The 26,127-nt window shown below is 45.2% G+C and overlaps 1 protein-coding gene across 2 annotated transcripts in view; it reads right to left on the bottom strand.

The window, feature by feature from the left end:
* LOC122411494 (transcription factor hamlet-like) overlaps nt 1–24,812 on the bottom strand; it is an 80,415-nt gene extending 55,603 nt beyond the window's left edge. For both annotated transcript variants that reach the window (XM_043420320.1, XM_043420321.1), the window contains exon 1: nt 23,764–24,812. In XM_043420320.1, the coding sequence (XP_043276255.1) occupies nt 23,764–23,800 (37 nt within the window). In that variant the 5' untranslated portion in view covers nt 23,801–24,812. The remainder of the gene's footprint in view (nt 1–23,763) is intronic.
* Nucleotides 24,813–26,127: the final 1,315 nt, after the last annotated feature.

Genomic DNA, 26,127 nt, shown 5'->3' with positions numbered 1-26,127 from the left:
GCAAATGCTTGGGCGTTGAACGCGACGGGGCCGATGTCTCGCGAGCAAAGAGGGCCACGAATACTCCTTCGGAATTCTACTCCGTAAACTCATCGACTGAGGGTTCGAGGAGCGAACAGACAGTCTCTTTGTTCCTCGCTTTTACGAGCTTTCCTAGGAGTCTGAATAGTCGGTCTCTGCTTCATTCGAACACTCATAGTTGCGTGTGAGTCTTCAAATAATGCGAAGAGATCTAGCTCATTGACGCGTGGCCGGCTCACGCTTCATTCGCTTCTTTAATTGTTTAGTTTGAAAAGTTGTTCTTCAGTGTTTACGTCCCTGGAGACAGACGGCTTTCCCCTTGCCACAAACCCGAAGGATAATCACGTTCCAGGCTCAACGATGGTTTATTTCATTTAGAATTTTAACGATGAAACTCGCAGTCGATGACTGAAGTCCGAAAACACATCGCCCCATGCTTTTCCAAGTTTGTTATTACTCTCATTCACTTGTGCATTTCACATTAATATCCGCTGGTTCGTGTGGATAAAGTGTCGTATCGCGAGTGCAGCACGTGTGTAGTCGAGGACGCGAGTGCTCTTGCCCTCCTCGAGGCCTGGCGGGGTGCACGAAACTCGCCGAGAGCCTCAGCGTCGGCAACTTTCAATGCGAAAGCAACAAATTTTCAAAAAATATGATTTTCTTGGTTGTTTACTGAAAACTTTCGTTCTTTTTCGTCTCTGATTACAGAGACTTTGGAGCTCTCGTATCCCGTTTCCAATTCGCTGATCATTAACGTTGCTTCAAAATTACGAGCAGTCCGTTCGCTACCAGGGACGCGTCAGACTGGAAAAGCCCATACAGAAAATCGTAGATCGACGCAGGTCAAAGCAGCATCGAGAAGTGTGGCGGCTACTGCATCCCCCTAATGGATTTCACTCATTTTTCTCCCTCTGACATCCCGCGACCGACACCCCAATGTGCCTCCACATCTTTCGCGCCCGTGCATGTATATGCGAGCCTACACGTCGAAGCAACGTCCTAAAAAACAGGAATCCTTGGGAGCCGTGCACAAGAAACTCGGTGGAAAAAAAACATATTTTATAATAATCGACAGCAAATCACTCGGATGGGACAAATGTTCGTATTGGCATGCAGAATACACGATCAGGGTGCGAACGAATGTTTTGAGATTCGAGAAACATAGCCACGGTCCCCAATTTTTCATTCTATCGAGTCTATGTCCGGATGAGGAAATTGATGATATGAAAATTGTCGTCACTCAGAAAAAGTGTATTTGGGGTATTTTTTTTAGTATTCAATTATAATATTAAAAAAGAGAAAATGTTCTATTTTTTGTGTCCAATTTCTCGTTCGTTCAAGTTCGAATTCTGATGGAAAATTTGTTATTGAAATTGAATTGTCACCCCTCAGGAAAATTCTGTTTTTATAAGGAATAGAAAACGATTTTACTCTTTTCTGTCACTTTTTTGAGAGTCTGTGATTTTGAGTCCAACAGTGGTGATGCTCCGTGTCTTGAATTTTCGATAAATACGCGCAATCGCTTGTTTTCGAAATCAGCATTACATTGTAATCAATTTATGTGAGATAATACACTTCCGCTTGTCTCAGTGACAGATCGAGTAAGCAGTTTGTGTATATGGTGGCATCAAATTTCTTATCTTTGACGCGACTTTCGTCCGAAAAGTGTGTACGTGTGCGGACCGTATCTTAATGACTCTCCTGTCGGATGTGTCGCGATCACCGGGATCGATAGAGATAACGAAATAAACCAACGACGTGTTACGTATTTTGTCTTCGGAATGAAAAAAGCCTCTTCACCGTTGGCAGCTTCGAGAGATACGCCCCTATCGAACTTCAGGCATTTCGAGCCTATTCATTTCCGTGTCGTTGTCTTCCATTCGCTCTCCCGCGCCCCCTCTCACTCCAGACTCACTCGTTTAATCACCAATGATCAAAGAATCGTATCAACGACGAGTCGTGGCACTAGATAACTGGGGAAGACCTCAGCGATTGGCGATCGCGTTATTTCGGGGATCCCCTGTTTTCCCTACTCCAATTTTCAAGCTTATTTCCAATTTGTACGTCTTCCTAATCAGTCGACGAAATTTTGCACTCTCATCCACGATTGTGAAAACAGTTACAAAAGTTTGAGGCTTTTAGAAATAATAAAAAACAGGATTTTTCAACTCGGATTGTTTCGATTATAAAATGAAATAACGCGGTGCATTTATTTTCTGGGATGTTAAAACTTTGATTGGAGGTTAGAGAAACTAATTGAAATTTAGCATTAGAGTTGAATCAACTCATCGATAAAGTGGTAAAGAGCGCACTCTATTTTTAGTCATTAAAAGGCGTTTTCTCTTCTCATGACAATGTACTTTGAATGTTTTTTTTTTTGTACTGTTCGTCACCGATTACTGTGAGAAATTATGAGCAGCGATGAGAGCTGGCAATGTTGGGATTTTACGACGAGCTTTTTCCCTGTGGCTTATCAAAATTCGGAGCACTTGTTAGATAAACGCGGGCTAAACACGCCACGTCTTTGGAGCGTGCGTACTTACTTCTCGGCTGCTTCTTCATTTTCATTTTTCTTGGGAGCCGCGGCAAAGCGCTGCCACTGTTTCGGAAATGCGGTGTCCAAGAGGCCCTCGAATTAGTGATTTAATGGGATGAACCACGCGAGCAGAAAAGTTGTTTGTAGAGCGAAACTCAACGAAGGGCTCTGCACACTCACATTTTTCTCACACACCAAAGTTCGCTCCGCAACAAAACTTTTACAGATTTAAAAACATTTTTACAAACGAATTTTAGTAATTTTTACAGCTCAGATAAAAAGTCATCGAGAACCGAGTCGCTGTAAACTTTCCAACGAAATATGATTGACTCAGTCAAGTCGATGCGAGCCAGCGAACTCCGCGCTATCAGCTCTCGTCACAGCACCGAAAATGATGAGCCTTCTTGTAAATCATGTGTCATCGTATATACTTTGTATTGTGTAATGAGAGCTCTTGAGCTTTCGAACGAAATCAATATCCGGTGAGATTCGCCGAGTCAGGTTATCGGAATTTTGGGCAGAGCAGCTATCAGTGATACTCGCAAGATACTTAGTTCGTAGTTTCACACTGTACACACGAGACAGGACGCGAAGACAAATAAATACGCGATGCTCAGTCCGATAAACGGAGCCGAATTTGATGAGAATATAATTTCGAGTGGGAATCCCGAGTCCCTCGAGCGAAAAAGAGATGGAAAGAACGACAGAAAGGGACGGAGATGGAGAGAACACTTTTTATCTTTGCCAGTTGTGGATGAGGTTTGAATATGTTTTGCGGGCAGCGATAGAAAGACGCTAATTAGGCTTCGGATATTGTGATAAAACATGTAAACAGTCGGCACAATCATTACTTTCTCACGCTGTCAAAATCTCCTGCTCAGAAGCTAATTATAAACACCAGGCTGATCGTGTTTTTCAAAGTTTCACGTGAAAAAGTGTGTATTTTTCAGGAAGCCTCTCATTCGAGATTGTTTGGAAGTTAATTATCGTTGAATTTATTAGTAAAATGTACATTTTGCTGAATATTTTGAAGAAAAATGTAACGAAATTTCGATCGTTTTACCAAAATTGTGTTCAACTGTGCCAAATAGTTATGGAAATTTTTGAAATTTTCGCTCTTCGACGAAATGATATTTTCAAAGTAGAATTTCAATTTTCCGTTTTCCTAGGTGTTTTGAGCTTTTCAGAGCCTCGGTTTGCATCTCGTTTGTGATTTAGACTGCGAGGAGCGATCGGTCTCAAACTAGGTCGGAACTGCGGTTGTCCAAAGATGCAAGGGAATCTCATAAATTTTTGATGTATGATTGTGTGGAGCTCTGGCAGAGGCGTGAAATTGCTCGGCCTCGAGTCCCCTGCACCGCAGCTTTCTATACGTGTATATACGAGCGTCTTCCCCGACGATTCTTTATGGGGCAACACGATCCTGGTAAGACGAACGTCCACTTTCGAAGGACGGCCATCAAAGGGTTCCCAATAAATACCGCACTTCGGAGGGTGAGTTGCTGTAAACGGCGTCGAAAAGTTTTAAAACAATCGCTTTTCTCATGGGTGATCCATTGAAAAAATTGTTGTTTTGTACAAAAAACTTTCTTGTAATATTTGACATTTTTCGACTGAATGAAAATCCTTTCTAAAAACGCAACAAAATATTTTAAATTTTAATATATCACCGTTTCGTTTTGAGTCTTGATTTTTGTTTGTGGTTCGCTTAAAAACGAATTTTTTGGGCTCGTCCATGATCGATTTTTACAATTTCGTGATTGCGTAATTTTTCCTCATACTGATGATTCACAGGACGAGGAATTCGAGGCTGAAGGAACATCTTTTTTTACGACCCAACGATTACCACCGGCTTCCACACAGGTTTGGCGAAGGATGCAAATTATTGACAGTCTTTCTTTTGGTCTCGAGTGCTTTTTAAATGGCACGAACTCGAGCTGAAAAGTACCTCGGGGCACGCTTTCTATCTGTCTGTTTTGGAGCCTCTTCGGCTAAGACAAGAGAGTGTTTGATCGATGCGGAGATCCTCTCCTTATTTCGTACAACCGGAAATTATGCGTCAGCCTATCTCCGTGCCGGAAATGACGAGCCATGGCGCCTCTACTCGTCTGATCACGCCATTATCTCTTTTGTAAGTATCTATAAATACACTGGTCGCGAGTAGTACCAATTTGTGAATTTGACGACTGCACTGCTCTTGTTTCACCAATATGTCGTGATCCTCAAACCTTCTTCACCCCTCCCCCCCAATTAGCTGAATTCGAACTCGAAACGAGGCACGTCAGAAGTAATTGAAAATCAATTTCATTCAATGTTTGTGCTAACGAACTGGAAGTGAAAAAATGCTTCATCGCTTCCCAGATTCGAATCTTAATATTTAAGTCAACTTTTTTGGTTGTATTTTTAAATGGAGATTCGGAATTTGAACGAAAATTAATTTTTTTTCTTGACAATAATTCAAATGCGAATGGAACTTTTCGGTTATTCGGATTCCGAATTTTCTCCCCACAGTAGTTAAAAAAATAAATAAATAAAAAGCCTTAATAAAACGCACAATCGTGAGAAAAAAATTAGCAACTAGTCCATTCGCAGGGAAAAACGTTGGCAGCAACGACCCTATGGCTTGGCAATTACGCGTGTTTGGTCGCCCTCTGCGGAAGCTCGCGTGATCCTCGTACCCCTCGCACACTTCATAGGGCCAGCAGAAGGCGGATGAAAGAAAAGAGGAAAGGAGCAGAAGAACCAGAAAGCAAAGAACCACCGGAAAAGCAAGATTCCAAAAAGCTCAAATGTTTTCCCAAATATTGCTTACTCGAAGCCGAAATAGTTATCGACCCCAAGGATTCGTTCAACGATCACGAGAACCCACTCGTCGATTTTCATCGAATTCCTCTGAAGAATCGACCTATCAGCGATCCAATAATTTGCATAATTTTAGCGAACGGGGCGAGTACACGGACGAACGAAAAATGACTCGAAGATTTCAAGTCGAGCGATTATTTCCAGTTGTTCTTTAAATGGATTAAGAAATCGGGAATCGACTTTTCACTGGTTGCATTTATAAGCGCTGCACTTTCGTCGCGTGCCACATATCACGTTTCCTATGCATACACCCACAGTTAATAATATGAGAGAGTATAACGAAGTGCAGCATCGCGCGTTCGTGCATTCGTATTATAATGCGACATTCTAGACGAGGTCAGATGCCACGGTAACCGTACTCCATTGTGCTTCGCGTAGCCATCCGTTGTACTTACAGCGCATTATATCAACTTTATACACACACACACACATTGAAAGACGTATTGTAACTGTACGGGGGCTGAAACGCGTAACGGTAAGAAATATCGGGGGTGCGAGTCTGAGGATACGCCCCCGAAAGATCATCTCTTAAAATCAGATTGAACTGCTACCCACTGCGGTACTCTCGTTCAAAGAAAGTCTGTATTCTAAACGATTTCACTCGCTCCCTGCTCCGTTACAACTTCAAGAACGATGCGACAGAAGCTCGACGACTTTCTTGAAGTCGTTCACGGAGTCACCTGCTTTTTCAATCGTTTTGTCAATTATTTATTTTTCACATTTTCGAGACTCGATTTTATGGCAGGGGATGAATTAAGAACGAGGAATTCCAGTGACGAGGGATCGCGATGGAGAAAATACGATTTTTTCGTACCTGCAACCTGATCGATTTTTTCGTCTGTTTTTGTCGAAGCTCTCCGAGTTTCTTATTGCCGCGTTGATTGGAATAATTCCGGTTTTGGGAGATCGAAAAATGTTGAGAATTCGGTAACGTTTCGTGATGTTTTTTTAATAACGTTTGAATGCACGAATTTTTTTCACGAAATGCTCGTTAGAGCAAAGTGCAGTTTTCGGTGATGGCATTTTAATAGGAAAATCTTTTCCACTGCGCTACGAGCGTGTTAGATTCTGTGCACCGAAAACTTCTCATTACATTTTTCCCATCGAGGGGAGTCCTGCGGGTTTGTCTATGATCGCGTATGTCTATAGCTGGCACGTGTCAGACGTTGGACGACTGTATGCCAAAACATACGCTCGCCTCTTCTCTCCCTTCCGTTTCTTCTGTCCTTTTCCCTTTTCCCCTGGTTAACGATTATGCATTCACGATGGCAATTTATTTTATTTACAACGGCGTATCGATCCATTAATTCAAATACAAAACGAACCGGAGGTTCGAGGAGCAGGGAAATTTGTAACGACACGAAAGTTCCTTCATCAGCTTACTTCGAAGTTCATCAGATCTCGACCTCGTTTCTAGCACTTTTATGAAACTTCACTTGGTCACTTGGACTGGGAACAACGTTCAGAAAAACGCTGACAAAAATATTAGTCGAGTTAGCAACGCCGGAATTCTTTCTTTACGAGAACGTCGATACGAAAGTGATTGAGTTGTTGCAGAAAAAAGCTTGTCATCGAGGAGCTTTTTCCTAATATCAGGCGATTCTTACATATCTTGGATAAAAGACAGGATCGTTGGGCACGAAGACTGTGGCGATGGCATTAACGATCACGAAATAACTAGAATTAGGAACAATCCGCGAGCTTCGAAACGAAAGACGATAAATCAAAGCCTCGAAAGAAAGCACACGTGAGCCTCCGTGAGGATGGTGTCGTGGTCGATTGATGTGCCAGGAACATTTCCACCGCCGTGTGTGTTACTTTTCTTGGCCACCGACTCCGATGCACGCAACTCCGAACTTTTCTTGTCGAGAGCCAAGAGATCGGGCTCCGAGACAAGATTAAATTGTCCCTTCTAATTGAACAGCTCGAGGGAAAAAAGAGGAAGAGAGAAAAAAAATATCAAAACAATCGGGCTTCGGTATAGCGAAATTGTCACGCGAGTCTCGCGTTCGTACGATCCATTTAACCTGCACGTTATACTTGCATACGAGAGCTTTCGAGGCTAAATAACATACTTCAATAAATGTTTTCCTTCCCAAAGAAAGCAGAATTACAGTAAGAGACGTACCAGAAAAATTTCAAATTTGCTCAACCCCATTTATGAGCTATCGTTTTCCAATAAATTTCCAGTCAATTAACTCGATTTTCCTTGGTGAAGACATCTTCACCGAGGACGCAAAAATTCCATCGAACTCCATTCGTTTTTGTGCGCCTCACTGCAATCGAACGTTCGCATCAAGCCCGAGGAGAACGTTCAGAAAACCGAGGAAAGGGGAAACAGACACGATTGCTCTCAAGGAACAATGGAACGTGTAATTACGAGAAAACAAAGTTTTAATTTCGCTGTTAGATATTTCGAAGGGTGGATTCGATGGCGCGTTGTGTACGACAGAAGCGAAGTAGCCGTATAATAAATCGCGTAAAGCGATCGATACGTGGATACGCTATTTGTGTGGCATGAACAAAGCTTTGGCACTATTATACGAGCGTCGAGAAACCGTAAACGAATAGGCGCTTGAGGCTCGCTCTATCTCCGATCGGAAATAACAGGGAGGAAAAAAATCAGTGAAATCTTTCCGAAACGCCCAGGATCGATCGACTGTGAGGGTAGATACGTTGCATCTGTCCTCACGCCCTTTTGTGTCGGAATACACACATAAATACGAGCGGTACGTCACACACAGAAATACAGCGACAGTGGGCACGAGTTTGAAGTCCGTGCGCGCCGAGTCAAAGTCACATACGAGTGAGATCCGCAGACAAACGCAGGCGCGAACACAAGCACATTCGAGCTTTTTTAACACGGACGAAAAGAGCGCTCGCTGCTCGAGGGACAAGATTTTTTTCATTGGGGCTCCTGCTGGGACCTAAATGTTTTATTACTTAATCATAACCGCACCCTCGCTCACTACACGTGTACCAATGCGTATAGATATCAACTGCACATATGGGACCAGGAGCGAATACAGACGAAATAACTTTGCGACTGTCCCAAAATGGGCGTCCCTCTGTCCGAATAGCCTTCAACGTAATTTATTTACTCGGGAGATTCAAATTATTCATAAGCGATGATCTTGCACGTGAATCGAACGACGGATCGGTTCTGGTGTGTGAGATTGCGACGAGTTAGGAAGGAAGGTGATCGAAAGTGCAGACGAAAACCTCGGTCGACGAGCGCAGTTGGAAAAAAATGTCGATAACACTAAACCGGAAGTTCAGCGAAGCTCTCGGAAGTTCTGCCTGCTCTTGAGACGTTTTCATTTGTGGAGCCTTCGTAATTAACGGATCGCTAGATAGATTCAGTTTCCTTGCTTTTTTTCGTGCATCAAGAGTCAAAGTGTTAAAAATCACGTGTAAAGTTGCCGCGCGTAAAGCGGCAGTGACTCAATTAGCCGATCGGATGGACCCGAGGGAAGATGAATGGGGGATCGAGGGTGTGAATCGTCCGGATGGTGCGGTTAGTTAGCTCTGTATACGCGTCGCTGAAAATGGAGAGACACTGCGAGGATCCGTGAGGGTTGTTTGAAAGCGCACAGGGAGAGACGTCTGCGCGCATAAAATTGTGTGCGTCAATGGCGCAGGGAAAAAATAGTAGGCACGGAAGAGATTCCGGGCGCATTGACGCGAGAACCACCGTAACAAAAGGGCTGAGGCATCCCCGTTTATTGTTGACAGGGGGGTTACGTTTTTGGCTACTACATCCAGGGGTAAATGAACATTTTAGGGAGCCACGAGGCTGTGCATATGATGCACGTTTCGTAGCCGACGCGTTCACGAAGTTTAGGACAAATCAGCTTGTAAGTGGTGCATGTTTGCGTGTTTTTTCAAACTACAATTATTCACGGACGCGTCCAAGATAAAAAGTCGTAAAAAGAAGCCAAAAACCTCCACGAACGTTCCTCATGCCTCGAGCCAATTCACGATTTTTCTAACAAACAAAAAAGCCTGAATATTAGCCCTAGACATGACTAGAATAATTGAAACTTTCCTTGCTTGAAAATAAGGAAACCTTTGCGTTGCTGCCTGCGTACGTGAGTTTATCTCCCTGTGTAAATCTACGTCGAGGGTTGCTTCCCTGATCGCAGCACGCGCCAGCTGGCTCATTGTTAAATAACTCCACAACCGACATCTCTTTCCTTTGCTCTCCCATCGTCTTGAGAGAATTCGCGAATATTTTAAGGCCGACGGTGATTCCGTAGATTCCTCAGGTCCAATTGACCTCGTTGCTCGAAAACTCGACGAATCTTCCCTGCGCGATGTCCAACCCATCGCTGCTCCACAGCACCGATAACCCCAGCCAGGGCCCCTGAGGCGATTCAACCCGTCGCCCCCTCCCAAGCAACAGCAATAACTTTTCCGCGTGATTTTTCAGAAGCCTCGTGCGTCTCCTCGATCGTGTTCCTACTCGACGAGAGGTTAAGGCACGAGATTATTGTTGTTGTTAATACCCGGCGGGGGATTTTCGAAGGGTGGCATATGAATCTATCGTCGTGCCTTGTGGAATATGATGAATCCCGTCAGTCCAGGTTTGTTTCCCGGGCCAATGGAGAGATCATCCTCTAATGTATTTACACGAGGGGGTCGGGAGACAGCGAGAGACGCGCTCTAGGGAGGGTGCTCGGCTGGGGGAGGTGGCGCGTCCGCTGCACATATTACTCGGGGTGAGATTTGTCACTCGTGTTATATTAGTGTACATACACGCCCGGGAACGAACCTACATGCGATGCGTGTCGTACACGAACTACCGTTGTATCACCCATTGTCATCCGAGCCCGTAAGATTAAGCTAATTTCACACATGTCCTCACGCTTCTCGGCCCATTCACCCATTCCCACTTCACCGTCACGAAACACATACACCGCATCGACATATTTACACGAACTCGGTTATAACGCGGGATCTCTGGTGTGCGCCTTAGTTGCCACGTGCATTGACACACGAAACTGTGACAGCACGGTCTCAAATTCATCATAACTTTTTACATCCACCATTTTTCTCTATTCATTCGAGCAGAATACAGGGATTTCAGGTACGCACGATACCGAACAGATTATCTCCGGACTGGAGATTTTAGAGCTGGGGGGTGGGGGATCGCTCGAGGGACTATTACAGAGGCCTTAAACCCGTTAGGCCCAAATTCTGATCTGTGACTAGTAAACTACTTAACTGGTTCACTCGAAACTCGTTCACGTTTTATCGATTCTGACATCGCACGATTTCTTCTGTTCGCAGGGGATTTTTGTTTCGGAGGATCGATGTTTCATGAAAAATGACAGAGTTTAGTAGACTTTTTCAAAGGCTCGCGATGACGCTGCGCGTGCATAGTTTTTATTGGAGTAAAAATTGCAAATTTTCGTAAAAACTAATTTCGTAGCCACGAAAACTTTCGTCATATTCTTAGAAGTTTAGCAAAAGTTTGTTTATTTAATTGTTGTTTTTATTCACGTATTTTGATGTGCGCTTCAACGACGTGGGAGAAAACAACTTTTTTCCAGATCGTAGAAAAATATTGACTTCGAAGTACAACTGAGCGTTTCGATTTTCAGACACAAACGTTTGTTCCGAAGGAAAGGTGTCTTTTTACGAGAGGGCGTGGAGACAATTTTTTTTCCGGAAGCTAGTAACGATCTGTAGCTGCGAGATAACGCGCGGACATAAAGAGAGCGAAAAGAAGAGAAACTGGAGCGCGAAGCGGGGATCTGAAAAACCGACGAGTCCGGGTCTTCGCAAAAGGAGGGAGAAGAGCGAGCGAGCCGGAGCGATGCGTATCTCGGGAAAACAAAAGGTCAGACTTCGAGTCTTCCGAGTTCCTTAGCGACGTGAAATTACGCCCTTTCGTTTGTCAAGCTTCGAGATAACATCTGCTCGTACGCGTACCGCTCGATTAGTCGATTTCGGTCGAGGGTGCTCCTCCGCTGTGCTTACATACGCGTATACCAAAGTTTCTGTACTTTCGCTGCTCTCCTGGCTCGAGAACCCGCCCACATCCTTCGAGGTTTACAATTACGCAATGTTCCGCATGTGTCACGGACGAAATACTTCGAGAGAGAGAGAGAAGCCGCGAGAAAAGATGAACGCGCACATGTCCTTGGTCCGAGCGGTTTTCAACCCCCCTGCGACCAACACGCTCGCTCCGAGAGTTACCCTACTCCCATCCTCGAGCATGTATAGTTAGCATGCGAGTTTTTATGTCGCAGATGCATTATAAAGACAGTGGAGCAAAGGCGTGCAAACTTTGTCGAATTCTTTTCCGAGAACAATGTGGGAGGTACGTTGCTGTTCCCTTTCAAATATTCGTCACGTAACTAAAACGTAAGCATTTTAATATTCGTTTGAATAGACGCGGAGTCGACGATTTTGTAAGCAAAAGCTGAAAACATTGTTTCTTGTAAAAAAAAAAATTATTTTCAATTGTTTCGTACCGCTGATTTGGACGCCTAAGTTTTTAGTGAGGCTGAAGAATTATTCCAGCGTTTATGAAAAGTCAAGAGAGTCAATATTGGGCCAAAAAAGAGAAAAGTATTGCTGGGATGATTCAACGAATGCTGGGGAAATCATGCGGCGAATATTACAAGAGTGACGAAGTGAATCTGGCCCTGGGCCACGATATTTCCTCTTTCATTCGGCTGATTTTCGTTGATTGAGTGAGAAGGAAAAATAGGATTGATGGCTATTTCCAAAAAGTTGGCTCGGCGAGGTTTGTTTCTCGTCGGAGATTTTACGAGATTTTTGTAGCGAGTATTCTGGTCGTAACTCACGAATTTCACGTTCATTCGCTCCTCCACATTGGAGCTCGTGGAAGGGAGAGTCGTAAAAATAAGAAGAATGTAAAAATGTCGAGCTCATCGAAAAATGACGTTGATGATGACATGCTTAAGCGTATCTTCTTCCTTCGGGTTCAGGATCCTCTTTCAGCCTGCTCCTACGAAGGGGGGGAGGAGAGATGTTCTCACGAGCGACCTACGACCTCCTTCGCTTTATCCTTTCACGACACCAACTAGCTTTCAAATATATATAAATATATTTATCTATTTAGTGATGTGAGAGCCGAAGACTCGAGAGGAGCGGTTTTCAACGCTCGTCAAGAAGGATAAAACACTAAAAGAGGCAGAACAAGAAAAATAAGAAGAAGAGAAGCTTCGAGAGTCGAGTCGAGAGTTCTCTTCGCTTTCCCCCTCGCCCCTCCCCCCGCTCTTCACTGTCATTTGACACAGTCCTAAACCCAATTCGCGTCACGCACATACACGCAGCATCCCCATATGCTCATCGTCCAGGCCTTTAATTCTTCTACATCTTTCTTCCCGTTTTCGTCTTATTTTATATTTCTTTTTCCTTCTTTCTTTCATTCCTTATTTAGCCTCGTATGTCCTCCCTTGGCTTTTTGTCTCGTCTCTCGTTCCCAAGCCAAGAACAAACGGGGGGCGAGCTACGGATAGAGATAAAAGAAGAGAAGAGGGACGCAAAGGAAACGAATATTGTGCGAGAACTGTCCGCACGAATCCGCGGCCACCACCCCCACTACCTTTGTTTTTTACGCGCACATCTATATCGTTTGTTCAGACGTGTAGAGGGAGCGCAGCCGAACGTTTCCCAGGCGAGGACGAGGAGCCTGAATGTGTGCGCCGCGAATCTCTCGAGCAGATAAGCCATTGTGCCCCGAGTGTCTCGCGGTGGCGGTTCCTCAGTGTACACTTACACCAACCCAGAACAGCAGCGTGGCTGGGAACCAAACCGGGAAAGAAGCCGTGCACTGGGAATGAGAAAAAACGCAAAACGTACAGGCTCGAATCGAGAGAAGGCCCGGACCTCGATTCACTCAAAGCAAAAGACATCCGAGACGCGAATTAGCCAACGACCAATTCGCCAAAAGATTATCTTTTCTCTTCTTTTTCGTCACTACGCCATAAGGACCCATTGACCCACGTCGTGGTCGAAACGAAACTTTCTCGAGGAAATTAAGCAATTTTTGCTGTTGGAGATAAATCCATGTTGGACGATTCTCATGAAATTTTCATCAAATAAGAATGAAAATTAGTGTCTTGAAGAAGCAACTCGAAATCGGCATTGATCCTCATTATAGTGTTAAGATTCAATGGAGCTGTCAACCCTCGAAATCGCTGATTGGTCGATCGAAAAATTCTATTAAGGGGCCTCGCAGTCTTGGGAATCTGGGACAAGCTCCTGAGATATTTATTGGATTGAACCTTCGATCGTACCGATTGAGTTCGTCACTAATCCGCAGCGTCGGTCCTGCCATAATTTCCAGTCCACGATATTCCACAGAAAACAAAAGGGAAAAAGGAGAGAGCGAGATGAAACAGGTGCACTCGCGTTGGAGTCATTTGTTTTATGAATCGAGACAATTGAATGGCGTTTAAGTATTGAGAGGTTGGTGGGGCCCTGAACTATAAAACCGAGACAGCATATCGAGTATCTTTATGGCCGGCAAGAAGCAGAACTAGCACGTGCGACGATAGTTATTTCTCGCGTGTGTATGTTCATGTGTGCATAAGTTCGAGACTATTTTGATTGCTCTCTCGTGATTCCGTGCCAGGAGAGCGTCTTCGGACACAGAAAATCGAGCCGCAAATTTGAAAATAACGTAAAAAGTTGAATCACCACGGTAGAAAAGTATCGGGAGTTAAAATATTTTGAGATTTTAAGGATTCTTTCAGTGACGTAATGTCGGATGTTAACGACCTTTTTGAACGACTTTTAAGGCTCGGCCCTCGTCCCTTGTCCACTCAAACCTTCGCGTTCTTCTTCCCCGCTCGCAGTTGGACAAAACATAGACGCAACAGCGTAGAATGTACGTGCCTCAAGACGAAAACATAATTTCTCGCGAGGTCTCCGTTCGCCGTGCTCGATTCTCCTCCATATTTTCAACTCCGTATAAATTTTCTTCGCCGAGCATTGCACAACGGAGCAAGATATCGAGCTTGATTCTGCCGCCCGTACGATGAGAAGATTGGAAATATCGTGCGAGAATAATCATTTCAAGTTGCCCGGTTCGAGCGCTGTCACGTCTGCCAGTGACTGCATTACAGGGAGAACAAGAATGAGAGAAAGAGTGCAAAAGGGAGGGGGAGTGAGAGAGAGAGAGTAGCGACGAAGGGGGAGGGAATAACCGATCGTAAAGTAGCGGAGACGGCCAGTTGCAGCAGTTCGCCATCGTATCGATAAATCTTCCGACGTCCTGTCCAAACACCAATCTCCATTCTAATAACACAACGAGCAGTTGCATCACCCGCACTTTCCGAGAGTAGTTCCCGTTCTTGGGTTCGTTCGTTCAAAAATTTCTAACATCCCAACCGATCGACGTCCGGTGAGCGTGCAATCGTTGCGGTTCCAAAAAAAAAAACAATTTCACGTCAACGCCGACGCTAGTTCGTAGGATTCGCTCGTTTAGTGGTCCAATAAGCGTTCGGATGAGTAGCGAAATGGCTGAAAATCGCCCAAAAGGCTCGGATCAGCGAAAGATCCCGAGCGACTTCCAAACGCCTCGATCCTGCGACTTCGCAGCCAAAATCGAAGCAATAGGAAAAAAAGATCCGAGAACGTCACACGAAAATAATCACAGCGAGCCCATAATAATAAGAACAGCGTCAAAGAAAAGGAAAAGAGAGAAGAAAAATCTGTAGAACTAATTCGCGTGCGAGATAACGGGCGACGGTGCTAACCCTCCTCGGCTCGCGCGGGGGCGGGAGGAAGACCGGCAAGGCTTCTGTACGGCGGGGGTGTGTTTATCACTGGAAATGGTCGCAGGGTGCGCAGCAACGTCGAGTCACGCGGTGGACAAGCAGGGGGTTGAAGCAGTCGTGGCGAGAGGTCGACCGCGGGCAGGTGATATCAGGCAGGGAAAGGCCACACTCTGTCGGACTTGCGCTGCTTCTCTGTCCCGTTTTGCTTCGTCGCTTCTCTCGAGCATGCGAAAGCTCCCGCGCACTGTGGAAACACGTCCTCGAGCGTCCAAGGAGATCTTATCTGGGACCAGGTTATTCCCTATATACGAAGCCGCCCTGTCCCTCTGCTGGCTTTCTCCCTCTCTCGTAAGATCCCCCAACGTAACGTTCACTGCTTAACAATAAGTGTGTATACGACCTCCTCGCCTCACGTCTCTCGCCTCTCTGATGACAATATCGCGTGGCCACTGAGATAACCACTCGTGTCATTCCTACATCTACAGGGCACTTCTCTGCGACGAGCTGGCTCGAGCCCCTCGAGTAGCCACTTTCTCTGCTTCGCTCTCTCTCCTTCTTCTTCTTCTTTTTCTTCTGTTTCCTTTCGACTCGGTCTTTTTTCGCTGGTATATTCGTCCTGCATGATAATTGCTCCTCACGTGAGGAGGAAACAATACATTTTTTTATGGCCGCATTGATATTTTCTCCCCGCAGCGATAAAGTCGGATGGAGAATCAGTGGAAAAAATTCTCGCAGCAACGATTGCATGAAATGATATTCAAATGTTTTTCATCCTCGAACACGTTCGTTGGATTTTCATCGGTCGCTTCGCGTCGCACCGATCTTGATAAGAATTTCGATTTCGATGCTCATTCGTCGTTTTTACTTTAGAGGATGGAGCTTCGTGAGTTTTTTAAATCTGTCCCAATACGTTGATTCCGGGGGAGGAAGAGCGAGCAGGAAAGAGCTCGCGTCGAGTTTGTTCGGCCTCGGAGCCGCGGACTGTTGCACTTCGATTGGAATATTGCAGGAGGAGGAGAAAGAAGGGCACTTTGAAATTTCCGCAGAGTTTGACTCCAGCCCGGCCGAGCGGCGGGGAGCGGGAAAGGACTAAAGGGGTTGAACGTCGAGAGGACACGACACAGGAAAGAAAGAAAGATAGAAAGCCCGAGTGGCAAAGAGCGCATGAGGAAAGCAGTGGGACGTCGCTGCCTCGCGGAATGACGTTGCGGGAAATGAGAATCGTAAAGCACAATGCCGGGCACGCAAGCTCGAGCTAGAATTTCGTACACGACTGTGAGGCGGCTTAGAAAGAGCAGGCGGCACACACACACACGTGCACAACGCTCCGATTCCTCGTCGTGTTTCCCTGCGCGAACGTGTCTTTCGGTGTGTTCTTGGCTCGAGCCGTGTCAAGGGTTTTCCTTGCCGGAGACAAACTCTTTCTCTCTCCTTTCCACTCCTTTCCAAAAGCAGCAGCAGCACACCGCATACGAGACGCAGCGAGTGCAGCACACTTTCTCGGCACGTGCACGCGCACCCGTCATCGTTGGATTTGACGTGTCATCTTCGCACAATCATGCCGATTGAATTTGCATATCGGAATAAAAACTTGGCATGATTTATCATCGAGAATGAATCGTCGTTAGTGCTACCAATTACATCGATTTCTCGTCACATTAGTACCATGAATTATGCAAACTGAACATTTGAATATCACAATTTCTCTATTTCTCGAGGGAACAAGCTTTCGTCGACTGCCAAGATTTTGCGTCCAAGTCCCTTCGTGCGGCACCGCCGATACGAAGCATCCGATCCAACATCCCTTACAAAAAGATTCTTCGCACACTCCGCACAGAGGGATGGGAGAAAAAAATGCGAGGAGAGAGTACTTAAAAGGTGGAATCATGCATGGACACGCGTACTCATCCGTCACGCAGATTCTTCGGTGCTCTTTCTCCACGGAGTCTCAATCGTCTTCGCAGCATCTTTTCACCTCCCTCTCCCGTCCCTCCCTTCCTCTTCCTCTCGATTTACCATCTCCGTTCTCCCCCTGCAGACGACGAGCAGACGCTCGACGTTCAACGCGCTCAGCCGGCGACCTGTCGTTGCAACAGACCTGCAATGAGCCCTTTTCGCGCTGCCGCATACCGAGAAACCTCGACACCACGGAGATAAAGAGGGATTCCAAGATTTAATAAGCCACGGCTATAACTTTAGCGACCACCGTCGCCGACGATACTTATGCACGAGAAACACCAATTCTCTGTACTTGCTCAACGCACGTGGCTGTCATAATCCTGACGACTTTAGGATGTACGTCTCTCTGTGCACATGCATCTATGTCCCTTTCTCTCTCCATACTGCATTCCTGACAGACCTCCGTGATGGGTGTACACGTCTAATGGAAGCCTCGAAGAAGCTCCGAATGTGTCAGAAATATTCGCAAAACTCTCTCACAATGTCTTTTCATCGATTCACTGTCAATTTGGAAATTTCCTCCTTCCTGACTCATGAACGGTAGAAAAAGTGTGTAAAAATTGTTCAACAACGACCCACTTTTACTTACTGCACGTCGATTTATTTACGATCGATAAGTTTAAAGACTCTCGTACGATGAGCACCCTCAACATGGAAACATGTTTTCAGTTTTGTCGTTATAATTGAATTTGTTGAAAATTCAAGCTACTTTGAAGTCGATAAAAATGGTGTTTCCTGCTGCGAGTCCCGGCAACGTTTAGCATAAAAATCCGCGCAGATTACAGTGATAAATTGCTCGAGGAATTACTATAATACGAGCGTGTACATACACACATTCATGCGAAAAGGCAATTACTAAGGCTAATCTATTCATTAACCTCATTGAAAAATCAGTTAATGTATTTATCGGGGAGAAAAGGAAAATGTCTGTGCTCCACTCTTTGTATAAAAGACACAAAGATTACGATCACACAGCGAGACTCAAGTGTGTTGTGCTGAACGATTATAGTCCCTGAATTAGCACTTCTAGTCAACTCTCTCTCTCTCTCTCTCTCGTTATCGATGAACAACAGCATGGCTTTTTCAAATGCTTTTGCCTCTCTGATACAATAGATTTGAAAAGCAAAGTTCGTGGCGGGCGATGTTGGAAGGTTCGATCGAGCCTGGTACTGGAATCTCGATCTCGAGAAATCAGAGCACTCGCGAGATTATTTGGTAAATAAATCGTTGCTAGTGGGCCTTGAGTTATCGAATGCGATGCTGCGCCGCGTGCGCACCGATCGTACAGAGTGTGCAGGCGAAAGAGACGAGAACAAAACGATCGAACCAAGAGCCTTAATTAGATGATTAATTGTGTAATTGATTAGAGACTCTCGCCGGAGGTAACAGCGAACGATGGAGTTTTTAGGCTTATCGATTACGCCTTGCGCTCAAACCGAAACAAAACTCGTCTCGTGCACCACTCCTAAACCTCAATGGAAACATTTTCTCTTGTGTTTCACGGCTGTTCGATCCGTGCAACAAAAAATACTCGTGGCTTTTGCTGAGGATCATGGGACCGAAAAGACTTTGGTCTATGTGGGACCCAGTTCGAGAGTTTGGAAATATTTTTTGAAAAAAATGCGAACCAAGTTATTTTTGATTCATCGTTTTCGGTTTTTTTGTCGAAGATTTTATTTCTGTCATTAGCGAATATGCCAGAAAACAGGATTTTTCGTAGAGTTTTGGAGCCTCGATCGTTTCAATCGTTTTGCTAAAGATTGTGAAGAAATAAAGGGCTCGTGTGGCTTCGAACAAGCGCCGATATGGCTGAACCGCTAAAAATGTTTGTAAACGCGGACAGAGGAGCGAGGAACGCCGCTGAATTCGGCTACGAAAAGGAACGATTTTTTGCTCTCTCTCGCGAGAGCCGATTTACGAGCAAACAAATGATAATCGGGGTGAAAAAGAATCATGGCCAGCTCCAACTTTTCGAGCGTCGTTTCTTATTCTCCCTTCCCAGAGGTCTGAAGGAATGAGAAAAGAGTATAGTTAAGGGAGGAACGTGGAAGAGAAGAATAACGCGGAATTATTATTCCAAAATTGTACAAAGAGCGAAAAGGTAAACGAGGGGGTTTGAGATGGTCGCGTACTATCGCGTTTTCCTGTGTTTTTGGCTGCACTGACGTACAAAACCTTCAAATGAAGAGCCAGACAATAAAATGCCCGACCCCTCACAGAAAGAGAAGCACGAACGATTGTTTCGCTGTTTTGTTAGTGAATTTGCATGGCCGGGCTTGCAGCTATTCGGCAAAATGTATTGTGCAATTGTCGGTACGCTTTTATTTATTAATTCACCGCACCGAGCTCAAATCGATCAAGTCTACCTCGCCTTCCGCTCGCATTCAACGACACTACCAATTCATCGATGGCCGATCGATTCCAACCCCACGAACTATCTCCTCATTAAGTATTCGCACGTTCCGAAAATTCCATTCCCTTTTTTCTTCCAATTTCTATTACAAACCCATTATTTATCTGTTTTGTTATTTTTCATCGTCACCAAATCGAGCTTCGTTTACGATCTTAAAGACACAGCTCGAATAGACAAATTTTCCATACCGAATTCCAGTTCTCCACACGAAAAATAAAACTCACTTTAAAACTGTTTTGAATATCGAATCGGACAACGGAGGAAAATTTATTTTTACTCGCAGAGTCTAATTTTATTTTGGCTAAAACGAAGAATTGTGACATAAAAAAATCAGCAATTTAAAGTATCAAATTAAGAAAAGAATGAAAGCAAATTTATTGCATTTCAACGTCCCAGAATCCGCAATAAAAAAAAGATTTTGATCAACCAACAAAATCTCGTTTAATTAGACAAGAATGTGACGAATTCAAGTGCATTTTTTTGCAATACCGAATGATTCATTTCAAAAGAAAAAAATCGTCGAATTCGCGAGATTCTCGTTCAAAAATGATAAATTGAATAAACGGATGCTGTTGGCCGAAGCACAAGAAACCAGACGAATCGGTAAAGAAACTTTGGTGAATGTCAAGGAAGCTGCGATCGAAGATGTTCGTTGGGTTTCTCAGTGGCGTGATTCTCGATAAATAGCGAGTAAAATACGAAAACGTACGAGGAATAAAACGCGTGCGAGGAGTGCTCTCCGCGAGCTACACCTTTGCGAAGGATCATCCGAGATCTATTCACGTTGCTGGCTCTCCTCAGTTGGTCCATTATACAGAGATATATGCGTCCCTCAGGATGCGAGACAAAAGCCACGATGAAACAGGACCTCCCCCGCTTCGTTCCCCTCGTTTAGTCCTGGACGTAAAAAAATCCATGTATTTATACGCATACGAGCATGTACTCGTGCGTTGTTTCACTGGCTTTTGTCTCCTCTCGACAGATCCGACTTCCGGTACCGAGCTAGACGTCCGTGCGATCTCAATGGGATGATATGCCCCATTGAAAGCAACGGAGCGGATAACCTCAAGAATTATATACACACACAGAGATCCATGTGAAATTTTTTCTTGTGTTCAAATTGATATACAAAAACGTGTGTTTAGGAGGCGATTATGTTTCTGCGCTTGATCGCTACGAGCTTCGGAAGAGGCTCCAATTTTTCTGTCTTCACACACACACACACACGAAGCATCTTTTCGAACTATTGTTTCTCGCGGTTCTTCCCAAATGATGCGCTTCGCCCTCCGTCGATTCTGCTTCCTGCTCTATCTGTCCTAGGAAACAACGAGTTCGAGTTTCGCCTGATCTCGAACTTGAACAGAGTTATTAGTTTATTACTCGGAATAACTTTGAGTACGAATCGTCAGCCTCGAGTCTGTCACTCGTTTTGTCCAACTCACACGCGCCCTCGCCCTGCCCCGATGGTTCGCTCTTTCCAGTTAACTCTTTCGGCTTCGACGAGACCCTTTCAGACGTGCTCGAGGAGAGAGAGAGAGCGATGAGATCGCCATGCGGATATATCGCTCTACTTAACATGCGTACTCAATGCGTAAGAATTTTATTGTATTTCGCGAGCCGAGCGATAGAGAGTCAAGCATTAACGGATTTTGTCTTACGTGTGTTACGAGGCCCGTTGTTACCGAGACGCATATATACGAGCGAGCGAGGGTTGTCGACTCGAGTCTCGAGGGTTTTGTCAGAAGAAGAGTGAGCCACAAAACCTGCGCTCAACAGTCTTCCGAGCTTTTTGTTGCCATTGAAATTTTGTAGTATTGCGAGAACCCAGCCAACGGAGTGCATTGAACGAGATTCTCGTTGTTTCTCCATTCGCACGCGCACGTGTGTTTAAGTTTCTTACTCCTTTCTCACGCGCAGTCTCGCCTCGATTCAGCTTACGATAAGCGATAAATAAATTGACGCTAATCTTAAAATCGAAATGCAGCGAAAATCCGATCCCCATTCCCCTCACGAAACTTCCTTTCGTTTTTTAATTAAGGCTTTTATTACCCAGGATGGCGCGACAATGGACGCTAGAAAAATAGCTTTGAATCATCCCCCCCCCCCCCCCCCCGAGGTGGGGGTTCCGAGTCTCTGTCATATCCCACTTTTCACGATCCTCTTTGCGTGATAACCCACGCTGCTTCGTGCTATCCGCGGATTCCATGCGCGGAGGCGGGACTTGGCCTCGTAAAACGATACAAACCGCGACGGATGCGCACTCGAATGACTAGACAAGACGTACATTTGTGGATATCTACGTACGAACGTATGCGGATGCGTGGCTCATCGGATATGTGCGCGTTGCGATGCTCCGCCTACTTTTTGTCGCCTCGATCAAATTATCTCGTGCCCCCGGGACGCGTGCACGTTCACATGGGCGAGGAAGACTTAAAATTCTGTGCGGAATTCATCGACGGAAAATGGAATTGGAAGGCCGTCAATTTATTAAGGGCTTCGATGAGCGCGTTTAAAAATTTCGCATTTTCAACGGATTTTTATTTATGGACAATGTACCACTTAATTATTCACGAAGATTTTGTATTTTGTAATCTTTTTGATTTCACTGAAAATGAAATGCGAACGAAATTCTGTGCGGGGGAACGTCGAGAAATGATTGAATAATGACTTTCATTTATTCACGATTAATTCGAACACGGAGCGACGAGAATTCCCAGAGCGCATTGTTCAATTTTCAACAGTCTTCGTTCCGACTGTAAATGTAATTTTGTATTTCTACATGGTTTTTTTAACTCAGCGACAGGTGAAGCTAGTCATCTATTATTTATAGCCGCTTATCACACGAGAGAAGCTCCGAGAATGATAAAAACCTGCTGAACGACCTTCTGGAAAACGTGCTGATCACTCGGGACCGTGAGCGTCCATACTTTGTTTTCTATCATCTTTGCGAGACTTCCCGGCGAACTGACACGTGCGATCTTTTCATCACCCCGCAGGATTGTATTGTCTTCTAAAATATCCTTTTTACCTTTGTTATAAACAATAGAAAACGTTGAATATTGACGCTCAGAATTCGTATCTTTTCTCATTATTCGCTAACGCGAAACGTTATCTCCGCCGTTTACTAGTTCTTGCTTCCACAATTTGTCACTCGTGCAATCATTCGTTTATGTGATATTTTTTTCGAAATTGAAAAAATAAAATGAAATTGAAAATACAAATGGCGTATCCCGGATTAGAGATTCCGTTTTCTTACCTTATTTGACAACGTTTGACCTCGACCCTCCCAATCAGCAAAGTTCGGAAATGATTCGATCAGATGTTCCAGTACAAAAGAACCTTCGGCGCATCGAAGCCTAACGAAACCGACTCAAAAACGAAAGTGATCGTGTTTTTCTAATCGCTCGCGAATCAAACGTCGCGAAAGCACCGAGGCTGATAGGAAACGAAAAAATAAATGAAGAAACGAGCCCGAAGTGGTATCGGAGCAAAGAAAAATGTGCTCGGATAACGGGCAAGAGGGGTTCGCACCGACTCGTAATGATCAATTACAAAGAGTGTCGTATCGTATCGAGGAGTACGTTAGAGCAATAAGTCTTAGTCTTCAAAGAGAAGCGAAACGTCGAAACAATGAAATTGAAATAGATAAGAATATAAAGATCGAGAAGGCGTCGAGTCTCGGGCGGCGAGCGTTTGGCATAATCCATTTGTCGCCCCATCAAAAATCTTATACGCGCGCGCACCCCGTTTTCATATCGTTATAAAACTCTCGTGTGTCACAGATCGTTTTATCGAGCGTGTAGGAGGCGATACAGAGCGGAGTTGAGAGCCACGCACACGGGGACACACGGGCGCGTACGAGCACAGATCAATTTTAGTTTCTTCATTCGTTTCGACGGATCGATATTGCACGTATGTCGTGCCCCCGGGTCGAGCATCATTTTTATTTTTTCTCCAAGGAAGGTCATTAATTTATATCGATTAATTATCGCGTCTAACCCGAGTCGTTAATCGATTTTATCGGCTCATTTTGAGCGACATGGATTCGCGAAAATATCCGTCGCGCCACATAAAACGAGCGGGGGCGTTGAGAAAAGTGTTCGAATCGAAAGATTGAACGGACAATTGAGGAATTTTTAAAGATTCTTATAAACGGAAGCAAAGAGATTTTGGGGAAGGACAAAAGAATGTTGGAAAAAAAGCCCACTCACCCTGTGCCAATCTCCTCGCAACCGGTTTCGATCTCATCGCTGCACGCCGCTGGCCGATCGGTTCGTTGACAGTGCAACACTAACAATCCGAGTGGGGAAACTTGGAGCCATGCGACCGCCGATTTATCTCTGCATCTGCACTGAATCGTAGATGATTTGATTTATGTTAATTTCAAGTAGATATTTCCAAGATAATTCGTCGACTTTAGGTTGGACGCGCGGCGTTGGCAAGGAACTTGTTACCGAGAAAAATCGTTCTAGCTCGTCTCTTTAAAGGTACGTCACCCGAGCCGGTCGCACACTGGGATCACACAAATGAGGAGCACGTCAAACAGCTGTGATCGAAGGCACGTAATCGTCGCCGAATGTTAATCACGAGAAACGATCACGTCGAGAATCGTGTGTTCCGGTGCAGGAGAATCAGTCAGTTTGGATCTTCCTCAGCACATTTTCCCTCGTACGATTGAGCTCGAAGCTCGAGCGATCGATTTCGCGCCAATTCGTAATTCTAATCCGCAAAGTTGAGCCGACGTCTCAAAACCTCGCACTGTCACTGTCCGGATATTTGAGGGATGAAAATTTTCGTTTCGACGCGTACGATGCGATTTTAAGGGGCCGCGATTAGTCGATATTAATCCTGGCGGTGTCGGCGAATAGGATAAGAGCGATGACGCTGCTCCATCGGTTAATTGTTTCACCACCCTGTGTCACAATGTCGACGGAGTCGGAGCAGCCAAGAGCCAGATAACCTTCTTCTCCACCTCGTCGTCGCGTTCTCCACCTTCTCGCGGTTCCCTCCTCTTTCTCTCTTTCTCTCTTGCGCTGCGTTCGCTCTCGCGGCGATTCTTAGCCACCCTCGGGGAGCCTGCCGCGACACTCGCAACTCCCTCTATCTCACTTTTCTCTCCTGCCCATGTGTACCCCGGTGAGTGCTGACCTGGCGTGAGTGTGAGTGAGCGAGTGTGTGTGTGTGTGTGTGCGTGCGAGTGTGTGTCAGTTGCTGTTATGTACTCTGTAGGTTCTGAGTCGTCTCGCCTCGACGACGACGACGCGGGAACGACGCACGGCGTCGGTGGTAGCCGCGCTCGTCTCCTCCACCACCACCAGCGCCATCAGCGACCACCACCACTGCCGGCTTTGCTTAACCTCCCCTTCCGCCCCTTCCACACTTGTCATTCTATATAGTACGAATCTACGTGTTTCCACCGCCACCTCTTCTTCGTTCCTCTCGTTCGCCTCCTCCTCGCCCGCCCCTCTCCGCGTCAATTCAACGCCGCTTTTTTACGTGCGTACTTCGTCTTCGCCCTCTTCCGCTCTTCTCTCCCTCCTCCCTTTGCTTTCCTCCTTTTTAGCAGATTCTTCATTCTTCTCGAGCTGCTTCGTTGTTCTCCTCTTTTCTCCGGGTTCTTATTCCACTTTTCCTCCAGTTCTGTTCATCTACTTGCCCCATTTCCGGAGCGCAATCTTCCTGCTCGTCCTCGCCTTCTGGTTTTTCTCATTTTCGAAATTTTTCCCACTGCAACTCTCTTTTTTCCGACTCTTCTCCATGGAGCCGCCTCGGGAAGCTTTTCTCGCTACGACTCCTTTTTCTTCGTCCTCGAGAGGGGAACCCTCGATTACAATTTTCATGGTCGGACCAGACTTTCGAGCTGCTCACACCTCCTTGCAGGAGGATTTAATCGATTGGGCGCATAAATCGAATGCAGTGTGCAGACTTAAATGTTTCTGGAGATTCCAAAACAGAGTCGTTGGCATCGTTGTACGAATCGACGCCTCATGAATGGATTACCCGAAGGCCTAATACACTTTTCAAGCGAGTTTGGTCCACATATAGATATATAGGTGAGTTGCGTAGTTCTCGCGATATTGTAGGTCGTCGTCGTAGCAACCCTCCTTCGGTTTCGTTACCTGACTTGGTGGTCACGACCTCGAGACTCCCCCACTCTTAATACCGGAAAACTGAGTGTGTTTTCCTCGTGCCCATTCTCTATATAATCAGTCCGGCAGCCCACGTGTGCTTCATCCCTTTCACATTTTTCTCAAGCAATTCCCCTCAAGCAGCTTACTTTCGTTCGTTACTTTTACGACTGCGAGCTACGGTTTTTATCACGTGATTATTTCCACGATAACAGTTTCTGCATTTTTATAATTCCCAAAATTTCGTTAAAATTTTTACATTCTATAATAATCGAATGATCGCTCGCCCGTGAGTTTTTCCATAAGAAACTGCGCTTGAGGTATTTCTTCCACGAATTCGTCGTCCTCATAAAAATGAACTGCTCGGATATGATTAATCGTGGGATAAAAATTCATAGAATTTGACAAGGTTTAGTTGCAAAATACATTTTTTTCGAAACTCCATCG

The sequence above is a fragment of the Venturia canescens genome, chromosome 5 (genome assembly GCF_019457755.1).
Source record: "Venturia canescens isolate UGA chromosome 5, ASM1945775v1, whole genome shotgun sequence".
Lineage (NCBI taxonomy): Eukaryota > Metazoa > Arthropoda > Insecta > Hymenoptera > Ichneumonidae > Venturia > Venturia canescens.
The sequence above is the reverse complement of the archived record's forward strand: the minus strand, read 5'-3'. Positions and strand labels throughout refer to the sequence as shown.